This window comes from Nipponia nippon, unplaced genomic scaffold, assembly GCF_047370975.1.
Source record: "Nipponia nippon isolate SJK-2023a ecotype South Korea unplaced genomic scaffold, ASM4737097v1 scaffold_9, whole genome shotgun sequence".
In the NCBI taxonomy this organism is placed as follows: Eukaryota; Metazoa; Chordata; class Aves; order Pelecaniformes; family Threskiornithidae; genus Nipponia; species Nipponia nippon.
Window position 1 is genome coordinate 4,183,287 of NW_028262413.1, and position 24,050 is coordinate 4,207,336.

At 42.6% G+C, this 24,050-nt stretch overlaps 2 protein-coding genes across 7 annotated transcripts in view; one reads left to right on the plus strand and one right to left on the minus strand.

Moving 5' to 3' along the window:
* The window catches only part of UROC1 (urocanate hydratase 1), a 65,213-nt gene that overhangs the window by 23,761 nt on the left and 17,402 nt on the right, over window positions 1-24,050 (minus strand). For 2 of the 6 annotated variants that reach the window (XR_015701231.1, XM_087743211.1), the window contains exons 2-9: window positions 22,201-22,322; window positions 12,913-13,043; window positions 10,093-10,186; window positions 8,922-8,981; window positions 5,646-5,774; window positions 4,924-4,985; window positions 3,860-3,926; window positions 3,114-3,257 (exon numbers count right to left, since the gene is read on the minus strand). Coding sequence is in view for 5 of the 6 variants with exons in the window: in XM_087743211.1 (XP_087599337.1) it covers window positions 3,114-3,257; window positions 3,860-3,926; window positions 4,924-4,985; window positions 5,646-5,774; window positions 8,922-8,981; window positions 10,093-10,186; window positions 12,913-13,043; window positions 22,201-22,322 (809 nt within the window). In the remaining variant the exon portion in view is untranslated. Of the gene's footprint in view, window positions 1-3,113; window positions 3,258-3,859; window positions 3,927-4,923; window positions 4,986-5,645; window positions 5,775-8,921; window positions 8,982-10,092; window positions 10,187-12,912; window positions 13,044-16,960; window positions 17,186-19,834; window positions 20,123-20,804; window positions 20,827-22,200; window positions 22,323-24,050 lie in introns of those variants that run through there. The other 4 variants (XM_087743214.1, XM_009469935.2, XM_087743213.1 and 1 more) reach the window with 4 other exon arrangements.
* The window catches only part of LOC104016881 (netrin-4), a 55,150-nt gene continuing 53,514 nt past the window's right edge, over window positions 22,415-24,050 (plus strand). Inside the window, exon 1 of the mRNA XM_009469826.2 lies at window positions 22,415-23,649. Within this exon, the coding sequence (XP_009468101.1) occupies window positions 23,583-23,649 (67 nt within the window). The 5' untranslated portion in view covers window positions 22,415-23,582. The remainder of the gene's footprint in view (window positions 23,650-24,050) is intronic.

Here is a 24,050-nt window from a genome sequence, read left to right on the forward strand (position 1 = left end):
CCCAGCTGGCTAATGCCTCTGAAAAATGGAATGGATCAAAACAAAACTATGTCTTTAATTCCCTCTTGTTTGAACTTTGAAGCTCCAAACAAACTCAATCCCCAATCTGTACTCTCTTCTGGGCTCAGCTTCCGTGTGTGTCAGTGTGCATATGCATAAGAGACAGCTGGATAAAAATATAAATGGAGAGAGAAACCGTGGAGACTTTGGCACAGATTCTATATTAATGGTTCAATGTACAAACTTGCACATCATTAAGACTTTTATAATGAGCTATCAGTGGCATAAGGCAAGTGGCAAAATTAATTCAAGCCAATTTTCTGTGGTAGTGACAGATTTAAACACCCGCAGTGGTGTGTGTGCATAAGAACACATAACCTGAGTATCTTCTAGTACTTCATTAAAGCATTTTTACTTCTCTATAACCCACTCCCATCATTTTCATTCTATTATTCTCATTAACAAAGTATTTATATGTAAATTAAATAAGATCCATATTCAGGAGTCACTTGAACACCAGGAAACCTTTTCTTTCCTACTTATTCTTAGTATGAAAAACCTTCCATCATTTCCCACATCAGTAATAAAGACTATCCTTCCAAAGCCCCAGATTATGATAATATCAGTGTCGCTGCCAATGGAATTATTCAATAAAGTCAGGTGCCGCAGGAGACAGCTTCTTTGGGAGTTATTTAAATCAGCACAGGAGGAAAGATATTAAATGGTCCATATGAATTAGAGGAATTGAGTTCATTTAAAGCTCAGCATAACACAGCTCAGATCTATTTAAATCTGTTACCACATCCTACATATTTTACTTCAGACCTCTCTGACAGTCTTAGCCTTTCACAGACTTGCTAGCATACTCAAGAAAACTAGCTTCCTTTGCACCACACTTTCAAAAATGTGTTCATTTTTTGACCAGCATCTTACGAGTTTAAAAAATTGCACAAACATGATGGCTAATGTCACCCCCAGTGTAACCCTGGAGAGCTTAGTGCAGCTCAGAGGCGATAGGCTGGCCCTCCACACAATTATTTCATAAAATTACTGTCTGCTTTGTGTCAAACAGAAGAGGTAAAAGACTTGCACCATTAATCCCTTCTGTCTGAGCTTCGGAAGCCCTGGCTGACAAAATGACATCTCTTACACAATTCAGTGTCATTTGCATAAATAGTTCCTTAAATAAATAATATGTGCATATATATAGCTATCCACATGTGCTGCTGAGACTCATTTCCGACAAGGATCATCTCACAGGAGATAAAAACCAGGCGATATTCAGTCTCCTGAACAAAATCATCTGCAGCCGTAGAGATGAAAAGGACAAAGGACTGCTGTGAATAGCTTTCACTGGAATCTTTCCTTTGTATTCTAGCATTTGAAAGATCATGATGACAGAGTAGAAGTCTGAATAAAGATAATTTATTCAATAATAAATTGAATAAATTTATTTCATCTGCAGGGAATACCTGATAAGATCTCAAATACATGCGAAACTCATGTACTGACAAAAACACTTCTGCGCCATCATTGTAAAACAGATGAAACCCTAACCTTCCGTGAACAAGACGCAAGCTAGCCAGAGCAGGTCAGATTTACTGCATGCCACATGGGCAGTCTGATCTATTATGTTTTGAAGTTTAATTATAATTACCATGGGTCAGATTGCAATATTCTTACCCTTTTCTTTGCAGCAAGTGACATGCCTACAGCAGAGGTCTGCCAGCTAATTCTCTCTGTAAACAACTTTGGCTGAGAAGGCTAAACTCCCACTGGAGTTTAGTTCTCAAAATCTTTCTTCCTCTGGAAGAGTAACAAGAGCTCATCACCTACAGATAGTCAAAAAAGCTCAAAGCATTTTGGTCAGTCCTATATCTGCTCCACCAAGAATGTTTCCCCGGTGTATTGAACTCAAAGGTACTCATGAGGGAAGAAATGCATGGAAGTGTTTATTGTTTCTCAATAGTCAATATCATTAAAGATATTTTTTCTGTTGAAAAATTTTTGCAGTGTTTTTGTAGTCCAGCCTTCCATCTGATGTTTTAGAACAGAACCCTATGATAAGCATAATAACTGCATAATGCAGGCATTAGGATAACCTAATGTTACTCTTTTATATGAAAATGTATTTCATTCAAAACGATACATACTTACCAGGATTATGAGGTTGGTGTTCTGCATTATATACGATACTTAAGGACATCTGTGGATCCAGTGGATCCTATCATACACTATTCCGATTGCTTGGACATTAGCAGTCTTTGAATCACAGATCATTATTAGATCCTCTTTGTTTATGGGAGGAAATAGCTGGGCTATTTTAACATATTTGGAACAGAGAAACATTACATCAGGATGAAAGACTCTACAAAGAATATATGCTGTGGCTGAGCTTCAGGGAACAGGGAAAATGGTACTACAGAACTTCTCCCTCATCAGCATTTTCCCTTAGCAGAACTTACCTTCATTGTCTACAAACTGGGATTCTCATAAGTGCTTGTAATTAGCCTCACCATCTTCATACCGAAGCCAACTTTAAAATTTCCAGTCTTAAAGTCCCATTGACTTCCAAGAATCACAACACCAAGCAACTTGGTTAGTCCCAACCTTGATGAGTGAATCATACCAACATTTTTAACAGGTACTTTCCACTGCACCTGATAAGGGTGCCAGTGGCATTAAAGATCAATTGTAATGTAACTAACACCTTCTCAACACAGATTTTTTTTTTTTTGCGTAAGAGGGTGCGGTTACCCTGGGAATTGCCTGTGGAAGTTAACACCCTTTCGCACACGAAATGAGGGTAGCTCAAGCACTGAGAATGGCTCATCTGACAGCATCAATCTGCATTATTTGTGAAGCAAACATAAGAAGTTACAGTCCATATCCTTACGGTCTGATCCAGTGAGTGAACAAATAGGGAGTGGAATAGCAGTGAAAAATGCTCAGCAATGCAAAGGACAGACAGATATTAGAAAAAGAGTATTTTTTTTTTTTTGAGTTTGGCTTGTCAGGGTTACTTGAGGAACATGTCAGATCAGGAGAATGAGGGAGATCAGGAGATTCAGCATGTGAAAGAGACTAGAGAATGAAAGAAGCACTGCTCTCACCTCTGCAATGATCCCCACACACCCAGCAATGACTGCAGCCTTTGCTTGAGCCCCACTCATCCCTCCAAGACCAGAAGTAACAAACACCTTTCCGGACAGGTCTTCTGCCTTCAAATAGCGACGGCCTGCATTGAGCACTGTGAGCTGCACACAACACAATATAGCAATTATCAGGAGCTATTTTTCCTAGAGTCCCTGAAATTTAAAGATCTGTCCCTTTTGCAGAGTTTGAAACTCAGGGGTCCTTGGGACTGTGAAACTGTTTTAATCTTTTAAGAAGGAAACATGTTATGAAGTGATGTTATGAAACCATCTGTCCTGATTATGTTTATTTCTCTCACTATGAAATAGCATAGAATAATCAGTGGTTCCCAACATGCTGCTCTTGGGGTATAGAGACTTATTCAGGGTGGCTGCAAAAGACAGCTAAGGAAAACAGCTAAGAAAACAAGCTAAGAAAATGTTTTTATCTAACATTTCATCCATTCATACTTCACTTATTGTAGCTAGATATGAGCTCAGATTGAGACCTTGATTGTAGATTCCTTCAGGTCTGTGTTCTGGATAAAATGCCATGGACTATCTGAGTGGAAGGACACTATTTTTTTAAGGAGCAGGCAATGAGAATTCCTTTGTTAGCCAGAACATCCTCTCACAGCAATCCAATCCACTCCAGTCACCACCCACTGCAGGAGATACCCTCCTCCAAAAGGTATCGACAAATAGACCTTTCCCCAGTTTCTTACCACAGTCCCATGGACTATTCCCTGAGGCCCAATGTAGCAGTAGCTCCCTGCAGTCATCTGACCATACCTAGCAATAGCAACGAACACAGTGATACCACGTCACTCAGGCTGGGATGAATTCTGTACATGTCTACGTATGTTTCCAGTATAACAAAAAAATCTCTGTGCTTCGATTTGTTGTTAAAGATCTGCTATTATCAAATTCACAACTTAATTTCTTCATTAGCAATGCAGCAACATGTTTTCGGAGGAGCATTTAGCTTGTTAAATTGAGTTCAAAAACGCATGGATCAAAAAACTGGGTGTAAACTTCTCTTGGCATTTAGCACAGTGACTAGGACACAAGGACACTCCTTTTCACCTTGTTGGCATCTTTGTGCCCTTGGTTTTCAGTGGCACTCACACTTCCAAGTCACATAGTTGCTTTTGAAGTTGTTACCCCAAAATGGTTGTCCACATTCCTATGAAATTCCCAAGAAAGTGGTAATGGATATTCTCTATTCATGCCCTTTCATTTCTTCCAGCTTTCTTATCTGTACACACCCAGCTCTCCAGTGGTTTTATTTTATTTTTTCCATGGTTGTGACAGAATAATAATCCTGTGCTCATCAACTAGACCAGCAGTAAAAAAAAAAGTAGGTAAATAATCATTCAAAAAAATTAAAGTTAAAAATGATAACTTCCTATTTCAAAGCTTTCTCTTAGTATGAGGGAATGTTTCATAACTTGTGTTTTCTGTAGACTGCAAAACAAGCACTGCAAAGTGGAACTAGCCAGTGCTATAAGTAGGTTACGATTAAGGCTTCAGGCTGTAATTCAGCCAAGTCCCACACATAAACCTAATACTAATTCCTAGCAGACCTCAATTGCATCCTTATATATGTGGCTGAACATAACTCAAACTCCTGTGATTCCACTTGAGTGTGCATTAAAGCTTTGCAGCATCAGGACTTTATGCAGCGCAGTTGAAATCCATCTGCATTAGAAATTTTAACCAGCCATTGCTTGATGTCTGAGTTACATTTAAGTATTTGATATATTTTAATAGCAAGGTATCTTCTTACATTGTTACTCCCAAAGCAAACATCTTCTCGTATTCATCTCTGGTGGAATAGTTGGGAATAACCTAAGAAAACAATCAAAAGAAAACCCACATAAGCAAATTAGAGATTTCAGCAGATCTTTTTAGCAGCTTACATTTCTCTAACTATGGTCACACACATAGAAAAACAGGAGTAATTCAGGTGTTTTATTCCATGCATTCTAGTATTAGAAAAAAAGATGTCTGATCTTTCTGGCAGAGTGACTGTCATGCAAGTTTTAAGGAAAGCAGTCCTCTAGCCATAAAAGTAGCCTGCAGGGGGACAGATATTGAATGGCTCAAAAGACTGGCAATGAACCAGTACGTTCACTTGTCCAGCTTGCCTTCCAAGCAACACAGTCCACGTATCTGAGCATCTGATTAATAATCATCTGTTTGCCTATTGAGGGCTTTTAAATCTTCCAAACTGAGCCTAGATGAAATGTTTTGGTCAAGAACATGTACAGCTCAGGCTCAGTCAGAACAGAAGTCGTCTAATAAGGAGAGGATTGTTCCCTCCATCACTGCAGATCAGCACGCTTGAGGTGAGAGCAATTGTATGGAATAAATGCTGCAGAATTTGGACTCCAGATTCTCCTGTGTGCTGTTGTAAATTTAGGTAGTATAAATAACATTTTAATTCAGCAAACACTTAAAGACTAAACAGAAGAGGAGGAAAAAAGACGACAAGATGCTAATACCTACCATGCCATTAGTAATGATTAATCGAGGAGCATACTGATGGCTGGGAAAGAGTCCCAGAGGATGTCCACTGTACATTACTAGTGTTTGCTCTTCAGTCATCTCTGACAAATAGTGCATTACCAACCAGAACTGAAATGAAAAGCAAGGAAAGTGAAGGAATCTGTTTGCATCTTATGTTTATGTTTCTTTGTGAAGCTGCTAAACTTTGAATATGAAGGCAGCTATAGAGATAATGAGGTGTATTCACAGATGGAATAACAGCCAGAGCTCTCAACACATTCTTGCTTTTAATAAAGTCCATTAAGAGATATCACTCAGCAGGAAACATAAATCACCAACTAGCAAAAGTCTGAATAAGTTCCAGAGTAATTTCTCCAGTACAAACCCCAGAAACCCTTCATTTTAAAGCCATTCTAATTTTATCTTGAGATTAACCATTTGGATCTGGCACTTTTCTGGCAATCTTTCCAAAGCCAGACTGCAAAATTTTCCCTATAAAAGTGATTAAAATACCCGTGCATATTGTTGATCCTAACCTGAAATGGATAATTCAGCATCTTCTAGTGTTTGTCACCTTTTCAACAAATGGATATTACAATGTGCACTTAAAAATGAAATATTTTTTCTTCTTTCTCAAAGAAAAAAAAATCGGTTTTCATTATGGGCAGTGAAGAAAGTCTTTGAGGCACCTAGGAGTATACAAATAAACACATCTCAACTTTGCATAACTCAATAGTTACTCTTGATGTATGCCAAAAAAGTAGGCTTTGGCCATCTAAGCTGCGTATAGATCTGACTCACATCCATCACTGTCTATCACAAAGCCCATTATACTCCACGGGACTTTTAGTATGTGACAACTAGGCCTGAGAGGAGCTTTCCTCTGCAATATTGGAATTCAACAATAGCTTGAAACCAGAGACACAGTTTTGAGAAAAAAATGGAACTGCTGATCAAAGAGACAGCAGTATCAGTGACAAATAAACAAAACCAGTTGTTGTGGGCACTTAACCTCTGTGGTTGTGTCTTTGATCTGAATTAAAAATGGTACAGATTTGAAGCCAGTCCCTTCTAACCCAGCTAATTTCCCAAGCTGCAAATTAAGTTGAACAGGAAAGAGTTACTGGAGCTACTGTCTTGCCTTTTACATTTTGTTTTTGTTTCATGAAAATGTTGAATAATGAAATTCTGGTCCTATGAGAGAACAGGTAACTAGCTGAACTCTCAACTCTTTAGCAGGCTGGGAAAACACTGTAATAAAACTAGCTGCTATAAGATAGATCTTCTTGCGCTGAAAGGCACAACTAGTAAGGAGGAAGCAAAAGCCTTTCCTAGCTGAAAGAACAGGTCTGTTGTCTGCAGGCTTGTAAAGTTAGCTCTGGACGTGGCTTTCTTTTAAAATTATTCAGAAGAAAGCACAGGTCTGCGTGGGTGATATAAACCAAACTGAACCTTTTCACTAGGAATTTTGCAATGATAGATTTCCAAAAACGCATGTTGTTTTCAAAGCCACAAACAGAACAAAATGTTCTGTCATAACTGAATCATCCACGTGATTGCTACTCTAAGTAAGCAAAAACAAAAAGGTTTTGTTTTTCTGCTGTGAAACAACTGCAGGTCATAGCACTGGCTTGGATGAGAACAAGAGAAAAGAGAGTATTTCTGACTTTGGCACCACTTCTACTTCACCTTGCAGCCCAGCATCTGCCTAAGGGATGTCAGTCCAATAAAGGCTACTATATAGGCTGTGGGCACTGCTCACATCAGAAATGCTGTAAAACTCATGTAGTTACCAGGCATTAGTTAACTGGCATTTACTAATTGAGACACAGAATAAGGAAATGGTGTGCATTGCCATGGTACCTTTCTTTTAAAAGGTCAGAACAGTTTTGCCTCAAAAGCTGCCTAAGACTTCCATTTAACTCCCATTAACCAGATTAGGAAACTGAAGCATAAGTTTTCTTTTAGCCACAAATGAAAAAAAATCACAGTCAAACTGGAAAGAAAACCCAGGTCACTCAGTCCCATGCTACAGTGAGGAATCCATTCCCCTCCCCTAACTAGGAACTTCATTTACAGGTTAGTTTTGCTAGGATTTTTTAGTAAGCAAGAGGCCGGATTCAGATAAAGCCAGTGAGATGCATATGTGATCCTTTATGACAGAAGCTGGCTCCTTAAGTCAGCTTTTGCTTAGGTAAGTTACAGAATCAAAAATCAAGATCTTCCCAGCCTGTGGGAGTGATGCTGCCCTTCAGGGGGATGTAGCTTTCTACCTGCGCCGGTTCTGTTCCGCGCTGCAAAACCCAGTGCCACTTCTCCACCTGTCCCCACTCTGTGGCCTTGGGGCATACCCGAGGCTGCAGGGAAGATGTGGTTTTGGCATTCACAATAACCACATTTGTGCCTATCAACAGACACTCAGCACGGTTGTTCATTAAATGTTCCTCCTGCCACCACACACCTGTAGAGCATTCAGACCCACAGCATTTTTTTTTTCTTGAGAGAATAAATTGAGCTCCTACAAAACCTAAGTCTAAATACATTGCTGATGCCAAAGATCTCCTGAAAATGTTTCCCACATGCATTTTGCAATACTTGGATTAAAGCAAGTGTATTTATTGCCATTTTTGGCTAGAGAAGGAGAACAGAGATTATACAACCACACCTTAGACATCCCAGCTCCCATGTTAGACAGGCTTTTACCCACTTGCCATTATTCTCAGAAGATCAGGGATAATGTTGCTAGGCCTGACAGTAAAGTGCACTGTGATCTGGCCAGCTAGCATGTAAATATTTACAGCTAATCTGATTTGCTTGGAAAAAGACTCAGGATTGCACTTTCTTAAATCGAAGCCTTTTTTTTCCCACCACGTGTGAAAAATGTTGCAAAAGTACCGGAAACAAGCAAGCAAACGATACACTTTTTTGTTTCCTAGAATTCATTTTGGCTCGAAAATTATCCGTGCAAAATATACAAGCACATACAAATGCATCAGAGAAAGGCAAAGAACTGGTCCTTACATCATCACACACAGCTTGGTATGTTTATGGTATTATATTTAGTATTTCTGTTGGGCTGTCTGTGCTCCTCTTACTAAATAAAGCTCTCCCCATCTATGTAGTTCATACTGAGCATTCCTCTCTCCAGACAGGATGTTTTGGAGCATTTTGAGACAACGACTGCCAAGAATGATCACAAACTGCCTAAGCAGAATGTGCGTGGGGGAGGGTGAAACGGGTTTCGTGCAACAAGCTGCAAAAGCAGCGATGTCCTACCTGCGCCCAGTTGCTGAAGACCTGCCCATTTCCTCCATAAGTGACAAGCTCCTGAGGAAACTGAAAAAGACAATTTAACAATAAGGCAAGCACTTTTCTGAAACATTTCACTGTACCTCCACGCTATTTTTTTTAATCTCAGTAATAAATCTTTTCTATAGCTTATTGCATCAACACTCTAGATTCTTGAAATCAGAAAATACCATTATAAAAGTGATAATTTAAGAAAAAAATTTAAATTCTTTCTCAAAGTGAGATGTTTGTTATTGTTACAATGGTATTTTGGATGCAGACTGCTGCAAAGTGATTCCTGGATTGCAGTTTCTGTAACAGACATCCCACTAAACTCCCTTAAACAGGGACTGAGTGAGCTCCCAGTTGGGTTGCTACTGGCATTTACAGCTGGAAGAGTCTACAACCAGCAGGGCATAGCTGCATGGCTTCTCTACTGCCATTTGCAAAAAGATGCCTTACACTGGGTAGTGTTTGTGAGGATGGACTTTGGTCCTGTAATCATCTAGTAAGTCAGTCCTTGAGGCAGGAGTTTTCAAAGATACAGAAAGCATCAGCACTAATTTTTCAACATATGTTATAGAAGCAACGTACTAACAGCTGAGCTCTGCCTCTCTCACAGACAGCGACCAAGCTCCTGCATATAGTGGGAGCTGGAGCAAGCCTTGTTGGTGTTGCAGGAGGCCTCAGAGGTCTGAGTTAGGACCAGGACCCACTGTGCAGGATTAACAACTGCCCACAGCAGCGAACTACAGAGCTTAACACAAAAGACTCCAAACCCCAGGAATCAAAACATAACCACAAGTATAGCATCGCCTTTAGTCCCTTGCAGGCTTAACCTCACAGAAACGGACATTCTAGCACAGCACTCCATAAGGAGGCTGCCTTGGTGCTACTGAAATTGCCCTGCTTAGCCGACACACAGCAGCCAGCTCTACAGGTACAGGGACTGGCATTACCTTGGAGCACAGAACCACCAAAAGGCCTATGAACAACTAAAATCCTATTCAATCCATGAAGGGAGGATCATCTGCACAAAGATTCATTTCACCTATATACCTAAATTCTTCAGTTTTTATGTGAGAGCATATACAGGAAGGAACGTGCACATTTGCTGCTGCCCCATGAATCCAGCTTCTTTATTTTCACTGTACCTTACCTGAGCCACTGAGGGGTCCAGATTATTCATGATCATCAACATAATGGCAGCAGCTGATTTGGTCTTGCAAGGGTAGTCTCCTATGGGATATGCTCTGAAACGGTAGTCACAGAAATTTTGGAGAGACACTGACTCACAAGGGCAACCACAACAGCTTACCCCACAGAAACATCCCTGCATGCCAACACATTTGTTTGAGTTGCAGGCTTTTGTTCAGGAGGGAAGGAAAAAAAAAAAAAGGAGAAAGTGCAGGTCTGAAATGACATATATACTTTAAGAGGCAAATCAGGTTTTAACTGTTATCAGAACTAAGCGAAGAAAAAAATTGTATTCAGCTTATTTGCTGAATCAGTTAATCACAACTGGTTATAAATACGGTGGCCAAGAGCTCTCATTGCTTTTTAACTGGATTATTTTTGGGTTGCTGGAACTGGCCTCTGAAACGCAGTTGCCAGGCCAAGCAGCTACGTCTTGCAAAACCAAGGAAAACAGCATCAGTGGAAGCTGCCTTCAGGCTCATCAGCCCTTGTTATTTAAGATCCTATCTAAGAAAAAACACCCAGCTTGAATTTCAGTCCCAAAGCAGCTCTCAAAAACTGAACTAATTTGGAGAAATATGGGCTTTTTTACTGAATAAGATGCTTTTCATCCAGAAAGTTGAGAGGTGAGGTATGGGAAACCCTTACAAAGGTGTTCTGAGTCAAGTTTCCTAGCACTAATGTGCTTCAATGCCAACTGCTGCCATCATCTAACTTTTCTCCTCCACCAGCTGTCTGTTACATCAAATTGCTCTAAAACTTCTAGTCCTAGATTTATACTGTAGCTCTTCAGGGCAGGGACAGTTCCTTTGCTGTGTTTGCACAGGTCTGAGTACAATTGTGCTGAGGCCTCTAAGGTATGATACCAAATGGAAGTACAACCATTGATCAAGAGTTTCACTCTTTCCCTTTCTGTAAGCAACGCCACCATTACAGATGCTGGATGTTCCTGAAGGTAGATAGGATCATTTGACATGGTTGCTAAATGATCTTCCTTTGACTGGACCATAGATCTTCAGTGGCTGAACACTTGCCTTGTACAGGGAAGATGGCTACACTGAAAAGGTTAGGCTAAAGAGTGCCAACTACAAAAAAAATTGGACATCCGCTGATCAGCTCATGAGCTAAGATCTGGAATGTATATTCTACAGATTTAGCGACTGAGCTCCTCCCATGATCATATGCACTTTATCCTCGCTTTTTACATCAGGATTCTAAAACAAATGCCTTCTTGTCATTGCCAAACCAGGAGGGAAAGCATTTGAGTTTTTTCACAATACTTTTTTTATTAGTCTTTTCCACTTTTCTAAGCTTGATGAGATAAAATAACAGGATTTCTGTGGAATAATACCAATTCACCAAGAGGAGTTATTTCCACATAATATTGCTCAGAACATAAGAAACCCAAAGTTCAGGTATCAGCTGAGTGTGCTGGTATGGGAACATGGCTGTTAAATGGAACAAAACCAAGTTAGAGCGTGCTCCCTGGGACATACAGAACAAAAATCAAACACTACCAGACTACAGAGAACAAAAGGCATTTTCTTAATCTGAGACTGTAACAATCTATTAGAATGATTGATCAGTGAAAGGGTCACAAAGAAAAAATATTCTAAGCTATTAAAGAGTCACTGATGCCAGTGACAGAGAGAAGCTGGTGGACCATCTCATCCAAGCCTACTTGGAAGGTGCCCTCATCTGTAGTTCAGGACTGGGGTCCTCTGAAGACCAGCTATGCAATATGGTTCAGACAGTCTTCCAGTTGTCCTCCACTTAGCTGAATTCTGCAAAGGCTGACCCCAGACTATTATGGACAGCACAGAAATATGGATGCCTGTGGAAATCAGAGTGCTTTCTAGTTGCTTGCTTTATTCAGATTTCTGTATAGACATTAACCAGGCCCCTGCTGGATGCAAAAAGGAATCAATCAGTCTAAAAAAAGCAGCTAGCCCCTGGCAGCCCTCTCTAAAACTGTTCTGCTTCACAAACATTAGCCCCATCAGCCCTAGAATGAAGTGATGCTCCGAGATCAACAGGCACAGCATATTACAAACCAGGGTCAGATACAGGTTCCAATGATGGAAAAATATCCCATCTTTCTTTTAAGCCCAGAAAGCCTTCTCTGTGAGACTGGGAAACAACCAGCCACCCACAGCAGGTCTCAAGCCACCCACTCATCTTATCTTACCTCTTGGTTCAGTTGAGACTTGACTTGCAGCAGCTCAGGACTATTAGTTAGTCAGGACTATAGTTTTCTGTCCAGGTTGCAATCAGAGGTCTCTGAGTAATGACTGGCCTCTAGAAACTAAGACTTGTCATGGGGCAGAGCATTTGGGATCGCTGTGTATGGTAAAGCTGGCATTACCAAGCACACAACCTCGCACAATCCTTTCCCTGTGTTGAGTGGTGCTGAGCTTTCCAGCAGCGAGACTGTCCTGGCCCTGCCACAGCCTATCCAGAGGGTGCACAGTCTCCCATGGGACTCTCATGAGGACAGAGAACAGGATGAAAACTGGAGGATGAAGGATCACTGTTACACAGCTTTACAGAAGAGCATCCCAAAGCATGCAGTATCCCTCACTGGAAATGAAACCACTGCTATCGAAATGATATACAGAACATCCAATTTTTTCAGATGATGCACTTTGTTAATATGTTATGACATGACTTCTACAAGAGGTCAATTAGGACACAGCAATGCCACTATTTAAAGGTCAGTTTCACAGGTGAAAGCTGGTAAGCAAATGGCAGCCAAACACAACATGAACCATCCAGTCCTTACCTCATCTCAATATCTGGAAAGAATCTGTACATATAGATATGGCCGTACAGCCTGAGTTCTTCAGCAAATTCCAACGCCAGCTTCTTTTGTATGTCAGGTGGGAAATAACGCAAGGCATTGCGCAAAGCCAGCTGCCAAAAAAAAACCCAAGAGAGACAAAAATCGAGGTAAGAGACATGGAGGTAAATGAGTGGACCTGAACTTTAATCAGACTCAGCTGGAAGCCTGCCTAAGCTATCACAAGGATGATATAATTGAAAAGGCCAAGCTCACACCAGGGGAGCTCCATTCCTGCTTTCCTATTGAAGTGTTTCCACCTGCATCTTTCCTTGTAGATTCAATGTACACACGTAACCCTTCCCACCCTCCCCCAAACCTGCCTGGAGAGACCTCGGAGATTTGTTAAGTAGTGCTCAATCCTATCAATATCAGACATGGACGAATTCCCTCTCACAATGCTAGGGGGCACTGAACTACCAAGAAAAGATTGTTCAGAAATTCTTAGACTGAGACCCTGAACTCCTAGAAACACTGAAGACCCTACTGTACTTTCCATTCAAAAAAGGGATCTTGGCCCCGAGTTGTGACATACTCCCAGATGAAGATGTTCTTGGGCTAAGTTTTATTAAAGATTCACTACATTTAGCATCCTAATGTATTGCAGAGAGTAGTGGTTTACATTATTTTATTGATGCTACATGTACCACTTCCAAATTAGCTAAAGTGATTATTAAGCACTCAATTAAATTCTACAGTGATACTACGTGGCTTATTCTCCCTATTGCCTTCAAAGACATTACCCATGGTTTGCAAAGTACAGTATGTCCTTTTGGATGAAAGAAACCATAAATAAATCACTATCTTTAGTAACAGTCTGTTAAGTCACGTCTCTCTATTCCATGTTCCATTTGATTAAAACCATAATGAGAATACAGATTCTGTGATCTTTAAAAAGCCAATTTCATGCAAAGATGCTAAAAGATCTTGTAAGTTCCCTGACAAATGGTGACACTACCCAAATGACTTTTAGTTGAAGAGATTCACAAATCATATGGAATTTCACATCTTCTTTAGGCTGATTTTTAATGGCTGTGGAAAGGATAGAAAGGGATCAAGTTTGCTTCCAAGCCTGATAACAGTCTACAAAACAAGCAGGGAAGCCCAGTTTTGGAGAGGGCTGAGTATAGCAGGGATACTCCATGTTTGTGACACCTGCAGTTGGCAGTTCAAAGAGTTATGGAAGCAAGGATTTTCTGGAGGAAGCGAAGGGGTAGGCTGTAGGACAGGAAACAGGTATCTAGAACAAAGGCACCTAGAGCCATCCAGTCTAGGTATCATCACCATCCATCCTGGTAAGAAGTCCTGAAAAGGTCTATAAAGCCCTTAGCTCAGTAATAAACCTCCTCATTCAACATGATTATGGTCTGGCTCTTACAGCTAGAGCTCTCCAGCCCCTTCATTTGAGCATGCTGGTCTCACATCCCTTAGAGCAGACAGAAAGAACTACATCTCTAAATCTAAAAATGCCCCATACTAAGAGAGGGTTTTGTTGGCATACTGGCTACTGAACAGGCATATGGGTGAGGCCCTTTCAGATCAGTGAAGCTATACTGATTCACACCAGCTGAGAATCAGACCAATAAAACCCTACAAATTAGATTTGCCATTCCACACAGAGAACAAGGAGAAAAACCTATGTACCAGATGAGCAAATGCAACTTCCATCTTCAAATATCACCTTATTCTTCTCCAGTTAGATAAGCAGCCATTTTCAAGGGCATATTATTAATAAACACAAAAATCCCAGCTATATCCACACCGTGACAAAATATGCAGGGATTTTCAAAGTCAATCCCAGCATCAAGCAGCCATCCCAGTGGGTTCTAGATCTAAGAAATTTCTAAAGTGAGAATAAAATCACCTGCACCCCTTGCAACAACAAAATCAAGAGGAAAACTTTGCCACATTTGGCATTTTGTCTGCCTGTGAGAACTACAGAGTAGTAGTGTTTTGCTTCCAGTCTGGCAAGGATCACCCAGTCTTTGATCAATATATTATTTGTTTTATAATGAAATTGATGGGCAAATATTTTTATTTGCCCTAAAAATACAAGCAAGAAAAATCTGGTTGGATTTTCAAATAAATTCACTTAGACTGAGCCTCTATCCCATTGATGTTACACATTAGCAGAAGCCTGAATTTTGATGATGCAAACATTAATGAAACATGAACTTGGATGTTATAGGAAGGGTTGGAAGGGCGCCTTGGTTGCACAGACAATAGAGAGCTGATCTTACGGAAGAGGACTAAGACTGGGGCTTGTTTAGCTTAACTGAACAAAGGTGACATCTGATTGCTGTCTCACTGCAGGATAAATGTCAAAGCAGGAAGGAGCTTCGAGGAAATGCTGGAAGAGGAATAAATAGCTGTGAATTAGCCATAAAAATGTAGTCCTGAAATTAGAAGACTTTAAATATAAGAGATTCTGAAACGATCTCTCAATAGGAGAGCTAGGGCGCTCAAAATTGCTTAGATAGAGCCTGACTGTTTTATGAAAGGGCAATTGCCATGTGCATCAGGAAGAATTTTGCATATTCATTACTGAGTCGTAAACTGAATAACCTGAGAAAGGCACTCAAGGAGCAAATTCAAATAGGCTGTTCATCATGCTTTTGTGGAAAGGCAATACAAGGTCATTATTCCTTACATTTCATTAAATCACCATATAAAACATTATTCTGACCTTTAAGTAGGCTTGATTTTACCTATAACTGACACATTGCATTCTGAATATTAGACATTGTGCGTTTGTATTTAGTGTTCGTCCTGGTCGTAACTTCCACTTAAGCTTAAGCTGCACGTGCTCAGCACCTCTGAAAAACCAGGTCCAGAGTTCACTGGTGTCTTAAAAAAAAATAATCCATTGCACTTATAGTCCTAAGCCTGACAGGTTGTTTTAAAAAACCTGCTCTGAATTTGCTGAGTTACTGATTCAGTTCAGCGCAGTGCAATATAAGTATCAGATGCAGAGTCTTCCTTTTAGATCTGCCAGCTGGATCTAACATTTCATTCTTGCGTTTAAGCTCTAGTCACTAGCAGGGTCTCTTTTTTTGGTATTCACTAGCATTTATATAGCAAAATGTGATCCTGCTGTCACTTAATCAAGATTCAGACCTCTCAATGTCAAGAAAATGTAGTCAAAAGAACCCATAAAATCCTGCTCCAATCAAGCAGTCGTAAATATCTTTGTTGCACGATTCTCTTGAGACCTCAAGAATACTAGCCTCTTGGTTAATTGGTGTTTGTTGAAACATCAGTGCCTCTTCAGAAGGAATGGCATTCATTCCCCCTTTCTAACACCATCATCAGGACTTCCAATTTAAGGATCTTGAGACACTCAAGCACTAAGATTCGCAGTCTCCCTGTTTCCTGAGGGGAAGGGAAGCATGAGGAGAGGAAGGGACTAGCTAAACTACAACAGTCTCATTCTTAGTTCTGCCCTTTCCCAGTGGAGATGTTGCTTGCCTCCCACTTGTTCTCTTCTCCCTGATGATATCCAGGCCCAGAACCTTTGCTGGCACTATTCTCTAAACAGCAACTGTAAAAGCAAGATAGTTGTTTCATGTATTATTCTTCCTGATAGGTCCCAGTTTAGATCAGCTCAGTGGGAAGTAAGCAGGGTGATTTCTGACTGGCCATTGCTGTAAATGCCCCATGGGTTGTGAAAGTTTAACCAAGTTCTTTATCATCCAGACATTCCAGAACAGAAGCCAACAGGTTGGCTTTCCCAATCCACATATAAACTTTTATGAGTGGCCTCATTTCTGGACTCATAAAGCAACCATTAAGGTCAAATGTCCTGCTTCTTCTCCAGAAAGTTCAACAAGAACTTCAGGTGCTATGCAACTTCACAGGCTCTGGTTTTCAGCTCTTTGTACTAGGATGTCATGAAGCAGCAAGGCCTAGCTGCTCCCTAAGGGATACGGAGTCAGAGTAACACAGCCAGCAGGACAGACACCTCACCAGCCAGGGTCTGGCCTCATAGTACCTGAGAGAGGCAAGCAGGGCAGCCAGGTTCCACCAGGAGTCCAGGTCATCAGGCAAAATCACAGTGATGTGCAGGTCTGGGGCCAAGCTAGGAGTGCAAGTCAGGATCAGGTCCAGTGGTGGTTACCACAGAGAGACAGGGCCCAGAAATCACCAGGAAGGCTCATAACAACAAGTCAGCCCACAGGTTGAAGACCAGATCAATGAGGTGCATGGCTGGGCACTGGGACACCCTGTGACAGCACTAGAGGCAGACACATCTCCAACATAACCAAGATTGAAGTCCCAGGCCAGAGCTTAAATGGACCCCCTAAGCCTGTGGGCAGAGGGCATAGGTGGAGATCTCAGGTGAAGCTTGTAAAGGTCATCAAAGCCCATTACTGACCTCAGGGCCCTCTGACAGGCACAAGTGATGCTGCAATCAGGTAACAGATGATCCTGCTGGGGTGGCAGGAAGATTGTAACATGATTTGGCTCTAAGACATGTAAAGGAACTGCTGCATAGATGAAGACATACCATTTTTTTCTGATTCTGAGCAACACTGAGAAGCGCATGTTCTTCCCAAGTTGCTCCAGCTTTACTGGCATGTCAATGAGTATTGAGCATGCAACATCCTTGTCCTGCAAAGGACACGCCACGCCTAAGATTTTAGGGGTAGCTTCTTTGTAGCATATTTACATTAAGATACAGATGCTGAGAAACACAAAGCTAGGGTTTCCTGAGCTGCGGAGGGAAAGACAGAGGATGTGGCTGTTTCAGGCCTCAGGCAATGAATGCCAAAGGAAGAGAACTCAGGAAACATATAAACAGAATCAGTTCTGAGAAATGGCTTGATTTATCCAAGAAGATTAAAGTTGGTATGATAGGAAGAATTATATACCTCTTATAATTATATACCTCTAAGCCCCAAAACACACAGAACTTTATAAGTCTCACTTACAGGATTTCTATTATAACCACAAAAGGAGGCCCAAGAAAATAAAACATTGGCAGTGCTAAGATTTATTATTGTAGAAAGGGCTAAAACTGGAATGAAGGCATATGAAGAGAGGGACAGATCCTGAGGAAATTAGCAGAGCATTATTAACTTCACTTCTGTCAAAGCTTCCCCTGAGTACTTCAATTGGAAAATGAACACAGTGCCATACATAAAGAAAAGCCTTGCAATATGCTCAGCATTATACACTGCCAACAAAATCTGGAAGCTTGTCTCAAGACTTAAAAACCACCTTGTAGACAGACAAACTTTTCTATAGTTGTCTGTCTACATGCTTTTCTAAGCGTGGAACACCTCTTAAAAAAAAGAGATTTGACCTTTCAGATATAAAATAAATATCAGCTGAGCCTCTAACTCTGTTAAGAGTTTAAGGTGGAAGATTAAGAGTAAAATAAATCAGAAAGGAAGCTTTTAAAACTTTAACAGTCTAATAAAAAACCCAACTAGCATGACCTCTTATCACATATGGTAGATAAGAAGGAGAGATTAGGGTAGGATGTTAGAGAGTAGACTGGTACCAGAAAATCAGTCTATTGCCGTCTCCCTGCAACACGTAAAGGAGGCAGGAGATGATCCCAATTTCTATATAGGCAGTGAGGACTTTTTGTCATTACCTTTCTCTCCCCAGGTAGAGAGTAAGGTTTGGCATCCTTTTGAGGGATACCATCTTCTCTCCTGCAAGGTGGACTCCTTCATGCTATAGCAGACTTCTCATGGGGAAAAGTGATTTAGCAAAGGCAAGGGATAAAATGGAGATGGTTGATAGGCAATGTTCTGACATGCAGCAAAACTCACTCCCTGCTCCTTTATCTTCACAGCCATCACCGCACACCACAGCCCCCTTCTGCACACTTAGTAGCCACACTTCCACATGTCTGAGCTGTCCCAGGCACAGGCAGGATGCCTCAGCCATGAATGCTCCTGACATTGAAGTATATCTTCTTTGGATAGCTCACAGCTGTTCCTCTTTCTACCCTTCGACTAGGCTCTCCTCTGCTTGTGGAATTGGACTTCGAAAGAATTTGGCTGCTGATGCCAGTGGGGAACTCCCACAAAGGCAAGGAAGTTGCAAGCAACTTGTTAGTGGGGAAGGAACTTCTGTGTTCTGACCAGAATGTCACATTATAAGTGATGTTACATGTGATGAAGCACAGACTTTCAAAATAAGGAACCCACCTTATCCTCTCCCACACAAATTCCTAAGGATGTCCACCCATTGACCATTATTTTCTGCTGATGATTTTTTTTAAATCTCTAACATGAAATAATGCAATGATTACTTTAGTGTGTACGTAGATTATTCAAACAAAAAGAGACAGGAAAAGAATTACACAGCTAAAGACAAATAATTAACTCCCTACAAACTTGCCTAAATCCCAGGACGCTTCAGACTACTGGTTAAAATAAATTATCTTTGGATCTTTTAGGCAAATATACACAGATGTGTAGCTTGTACCATGATGTTGATTCGCCACATTTGATGTTTATTGTATTTGAGAGGTTAGCTTTCACTCCCATACATATGCAGTGTTTTTGGAACAGCATTCATAATTTCATCTCTGAGGAACAATGCTGGATTGACAGCATTGAAGTCTAATGCCTCTTATTTAGCCATTTAAAGTCACAGAAGCTGCTGTGCAGCAAATCTCCCTCCTATCAACCTGCTTATCTCTGGGGGAGGAAGAAAGAAAGCAAGTAAAAGAGTTTCCAGTACTTTGTTCCATTACCCACTGAAATTATAACACCAAGGAAACACATTTGCCACAAAGTTAGGTGCACACTCAGAAAAGCATTTGAGGTCATCAATCAGGTCTGCTGCCTCGAGCTGCATTTATCTGAAAGAAAGAGAAGTGAGGCCCTGTGAAAGCCCACGTTACCTTTTTCTCCTGAGCAGTGAGATTAGGGGTTCTCACGGGTGCATGGGGTATTCCTTTCCTCCGACCTCTGTTTTCAGGCAAAGGGTATAGAGGAAGGCCACGACAGATTTCCTTCAGGCTGGTCATAGCCGATGAGGAAATACAAGGAGGAAAGGCAAGGCAAACTGGAGAGGTACAAGGAACGGGGAACGACGGGTGCAGGCAAGCAAGATGCTAAGCGATTCAGATGTACCACCACTCCGGGGTGATCTCAAAGAGGACAGCCTGTCCTCTGGCTTTTGCAAACAGGTCTGTCAAGCAGAGAGGGCAGGTGGCACAGGTGACACACCTCCCCCCTCTGTGCCCTGCCATTGGCTCTTCCCTCCTCCCCCCAAATGAATGATTCACAGTTTTGCTGTTTATTCTCTGGGTGCTTTGTCAGCTGGTGCTGTGCTAAGCCCCTAGAGCAAACTCAGTCACTTTCCAAATCATCCAATTCCCCCAATGTCCTGGTGAGAGTCAGGGTCTGGACCATGAACCTTGCCTGAGATCTCAAGGATTGTGCATTTACACTTGTATAGTTTAGGAACTAACTAAAGTTAATAATTATTATTCACGTCACTGTTCATACACGCTGTTCAGCGAAGATGGGCATTCTCTGTTTGACACCTCTGGGTATGGGCTGTTCCTCAAATCTCATCAATTTGTCTTCCAGACAACGGCGGTTGTCAATGATAACAGCAAAATTTCCCCCTTAGGTGTTAGCTCCTCTTAGCTCACAGGCATGAGTGGATTTTAGTAGTGCTAAACTGGAAATGTACTCATTAGTACTGGTAGTGGCTTTCTCAAGACAGGCAATGATTGGAAGGGAGAATAAAGGCTTTCAGTTCTAAGTCAGTTTTATACTCAGTCAACAACTAGAAAGTCTTATGGTACTGCCATCCAGACATCACAAGTAAATTACTATACTTAACTTTGATTTTCCACTTACAGTGCAACATGAACTTTGGTCTCCATTTTGAGTTATTTAAATTACACGGGAGCTTCTTGACCTTTATTACATTCATGGAACTACAGCTCTTGGCCAGGGCATTTTCTCAAGTGCCACAGTTCAAGCCTGGTGAAATTAAGTGGGAGCAACATTTCAGTTAGGAATGAGCCTAAAACCTGGGAATAAAAAAAACCTGCATTTTCCCACAAAGGCAGCAATCAACAGGCGATGACAACAAAGCACAATTATCAAATGACGGCATCTCATTAATGTCACACTGGCTTTAGCTCTAGGACACACTGCACATCCCCAGCTCCCACTGAAGATGCTGGAGTTGAAAGGACTCAGAGCATCCCAGGGGAGCTGAGCGCACAGCAGACTCAAACCCTCTGAAGGATACTAACTGTCATTTATGGCAGGAGAATTTTGTTTTCTAATTATACAGTGTTTTAGCTGTTTTCAAACAAAGACAAAAAGGAGAGGGAAAAGCTTCCTTCACACTTTAAAATTTTCTATTGGGTTTTCTTATTAAAAACATACAAAAAAGGAAGATAAGGGTAAAGTCAGAAAATTCTACCCCAAAACCTAGCTAAATAACCCTGCTTTACATGCACATTCCGATCCCAAAGGGAAATAAATCTTTCCTTATTCTTCTTTGTATGACCCACATTCTCCAAATCCCTCTAAGGTCTGATCCTGCGCACACATGGGCACAAGAATAACCTCGTCTACATTTGGACTCCCATCGGACCTGCTTCCCGCTATGACATCAAGCAGCAGTTAATGGCGTTACACCGCCGTGAAAGCTGAAGAAAGAGAGAATGAAGCTGGGGGGGGGAACTCACTCCCTGAATTAAAATTATTTCTTGGGCTGAGCACTTTCCCCCCCCGATCGCTACATGCTGGAGCCTGGCTGGGTCCCTGGGAGCTTTGTGTTGGAGATACCTGAGCAAACCCGGCTTCAGGGGCATGCCCGGTGCTGCCTGGGGCAGGCATGTGTCTGCGGTGCCAGAGCAGACACCCCAGCTTCTCTGGGAAGTCACAAGTCCCCTCGCTGCCCGGCTTGTCCCAGCTCACGTCTGTGACTATGGAAAGACCCCCGATGCCTGTGCCCGGTGGTACACCGTGTCGGCCGTACGGAAAGCAAACCCCAAAGCCACCCCGCTCTCCCCAGGCCCTGGGGCTGCCCTGTGGGTGCCCGGGAGGGGGCTGTGGCCCCGGGGTGCCGGGCAGGGCCCCGCCGCGGGGCAGCTGTCATGTGCCGGGCGGGCTGGCAGAGGGTGCTGCAGGGACAGCAGGCACCGGCCGGGCGCCCCCGCCCTGCACACACACGCACACGCACACACACACGCACACACATAAACCCGCACGGACACGGACACGGACACGCACGCACCGGCTCCTGGAGGAGAAGATGCGGCTGGAAAACAACGCCGCATCTGAGCGCAACAAGGACCAGCCGCGCCGCCGAGGAGGTGCGGAGCCGACCCATCCTCCTCCTCCTCCTCCTCCTCCTCCCTAAAAAAAAAAAAAAAAAAAAAAAAAAAAGCACATATAAAGAACAGGAAGAAGATCACATGTTATAATAATCCCCTTTGCAGCCAGACAGGACCAGAGAGGAGAGCTGCCCAGTTAGGACCGAGGGATGTGCTAGAGGCTGAAAGGAGGCAGAGACAAAACTTGCAGATAACTAAGCGGCCCTCGGGAGGGAAGGAGACCCCCAGCCCTAAGCCTCGCTGTAGCAGGAGGGAGGAAGGATCCTCCAGCCCCCTCCTTCTCCCTTTTCCCCCTCTCGCCTGGGCGCTGGGCATTGCACCTCCAGCCCAGGAGAGCGGCCGCTGCCCGGGCCTGCCCTCCCGCCCCTCCCCGGGCAGCGCAGCCCCCGGCCGCGGCCAGAAGCGCGGTGCGGCAGCGGGGGCGGCGGGGATCTCCCGGGCGCCGGCACCGGCGGGCGGGCCTTGCGCTTGTTTTTTGCGCTTATCCCCCCGGCGCTCGCTGTGTGAAGCAAATCCCTCGGAGGTGGGGGAGAAGTGGCTTCCGTGACAGCGGAGGGAGGAGGGAAATAACGTAAAATAAACCAAACCCAAATAAAAAGAGAGAAGAGCCAGGGAAGCACTTGCTTCTCATCATCTCTCAGGGAGAAACGCCAACTCTGTTCTTCTTATGACCCTCTGCTGCAGGGAGCAAAGGGAAGGAAGGTACTGGGGCAGACCTGCTAACAAAGCAGGGTTCAGGCTGCCCGGACCCCACCGCCGCCCCGGTGAGCCGCCGGCTGCGGGAGGTGCGAGGGGGGTCGGGAAGGTTGGCAGGGGGGGCCCAGGCAAAGCCAAAACGAAGCTCCACCAAAAGCAAGGAGCAGAAATGAAAGTTTCGAAATAGCATCCGAACAACCGCCAAGGACCGGACCGAAGAGAGCCCTCCGCGTCGCCTCAGCCCTCGATGGTGCATTCAAGGGGCGGCAGCAGGGATGTGAACGTCCCTGGCCTGCTGCATGGAGAGGGGTAAAGACACAGAAAATCCTTGTTATTTATTTATTTATTGGAAGCAATGTACGGGTGACACCCAGAAGGCATCTGAGCCCTGAGGAAAAAAAAAAAACCACCACCTCTGGACCGAAAGGAGAACAAGAAGAATGAGACAGCAGCCTTGACCCCTACACTGAGACGAAGGTGAGCTGAAAGAAAGAAAGAAAATACGGAAAAGCCATGCAAGCACCAAACCTGTAGATTACTGCAGCTCTTTTTTGCTTCACTGAGGACAGATATTTTACTGACAGCCATGCAGCGTAAAGGCATCATGCTGATTGTGTTCTTGGAATATTTTATTTCTGGCCATGGGGAAGCAGGTAAGCAAAATAAATCAATATTGCCATTCTGAAACAATTTATCCTCCGTTTAGCAAGGGGAATGGGAATAGAAATCAGATCTGTTTGTTAAAAAAATTTATATCAACATTTTTATTTTAGATCGGATTTTTACAAGGAATCTGGGTTAGTCAATATATACAAATGCTTCTTGTTCCCTGCAATACACAGCTTTATAGCTCAGTCTCCTCCCAAAGACTTATAATAGGATGTGCAGTTTCATACATCCTGAAAAAAGTGTATTATTTTTGCGAACAACAGAAAAGTAAGAGAGAAAGAAAGAGGTAGATGGACTGAGATATGCTGGATATTTGTTTTGAGGATGAAACACTGCCTTCCTAGGCAGGACAAGAGTGAAACGACAACATCCTTGAGCAGCATCA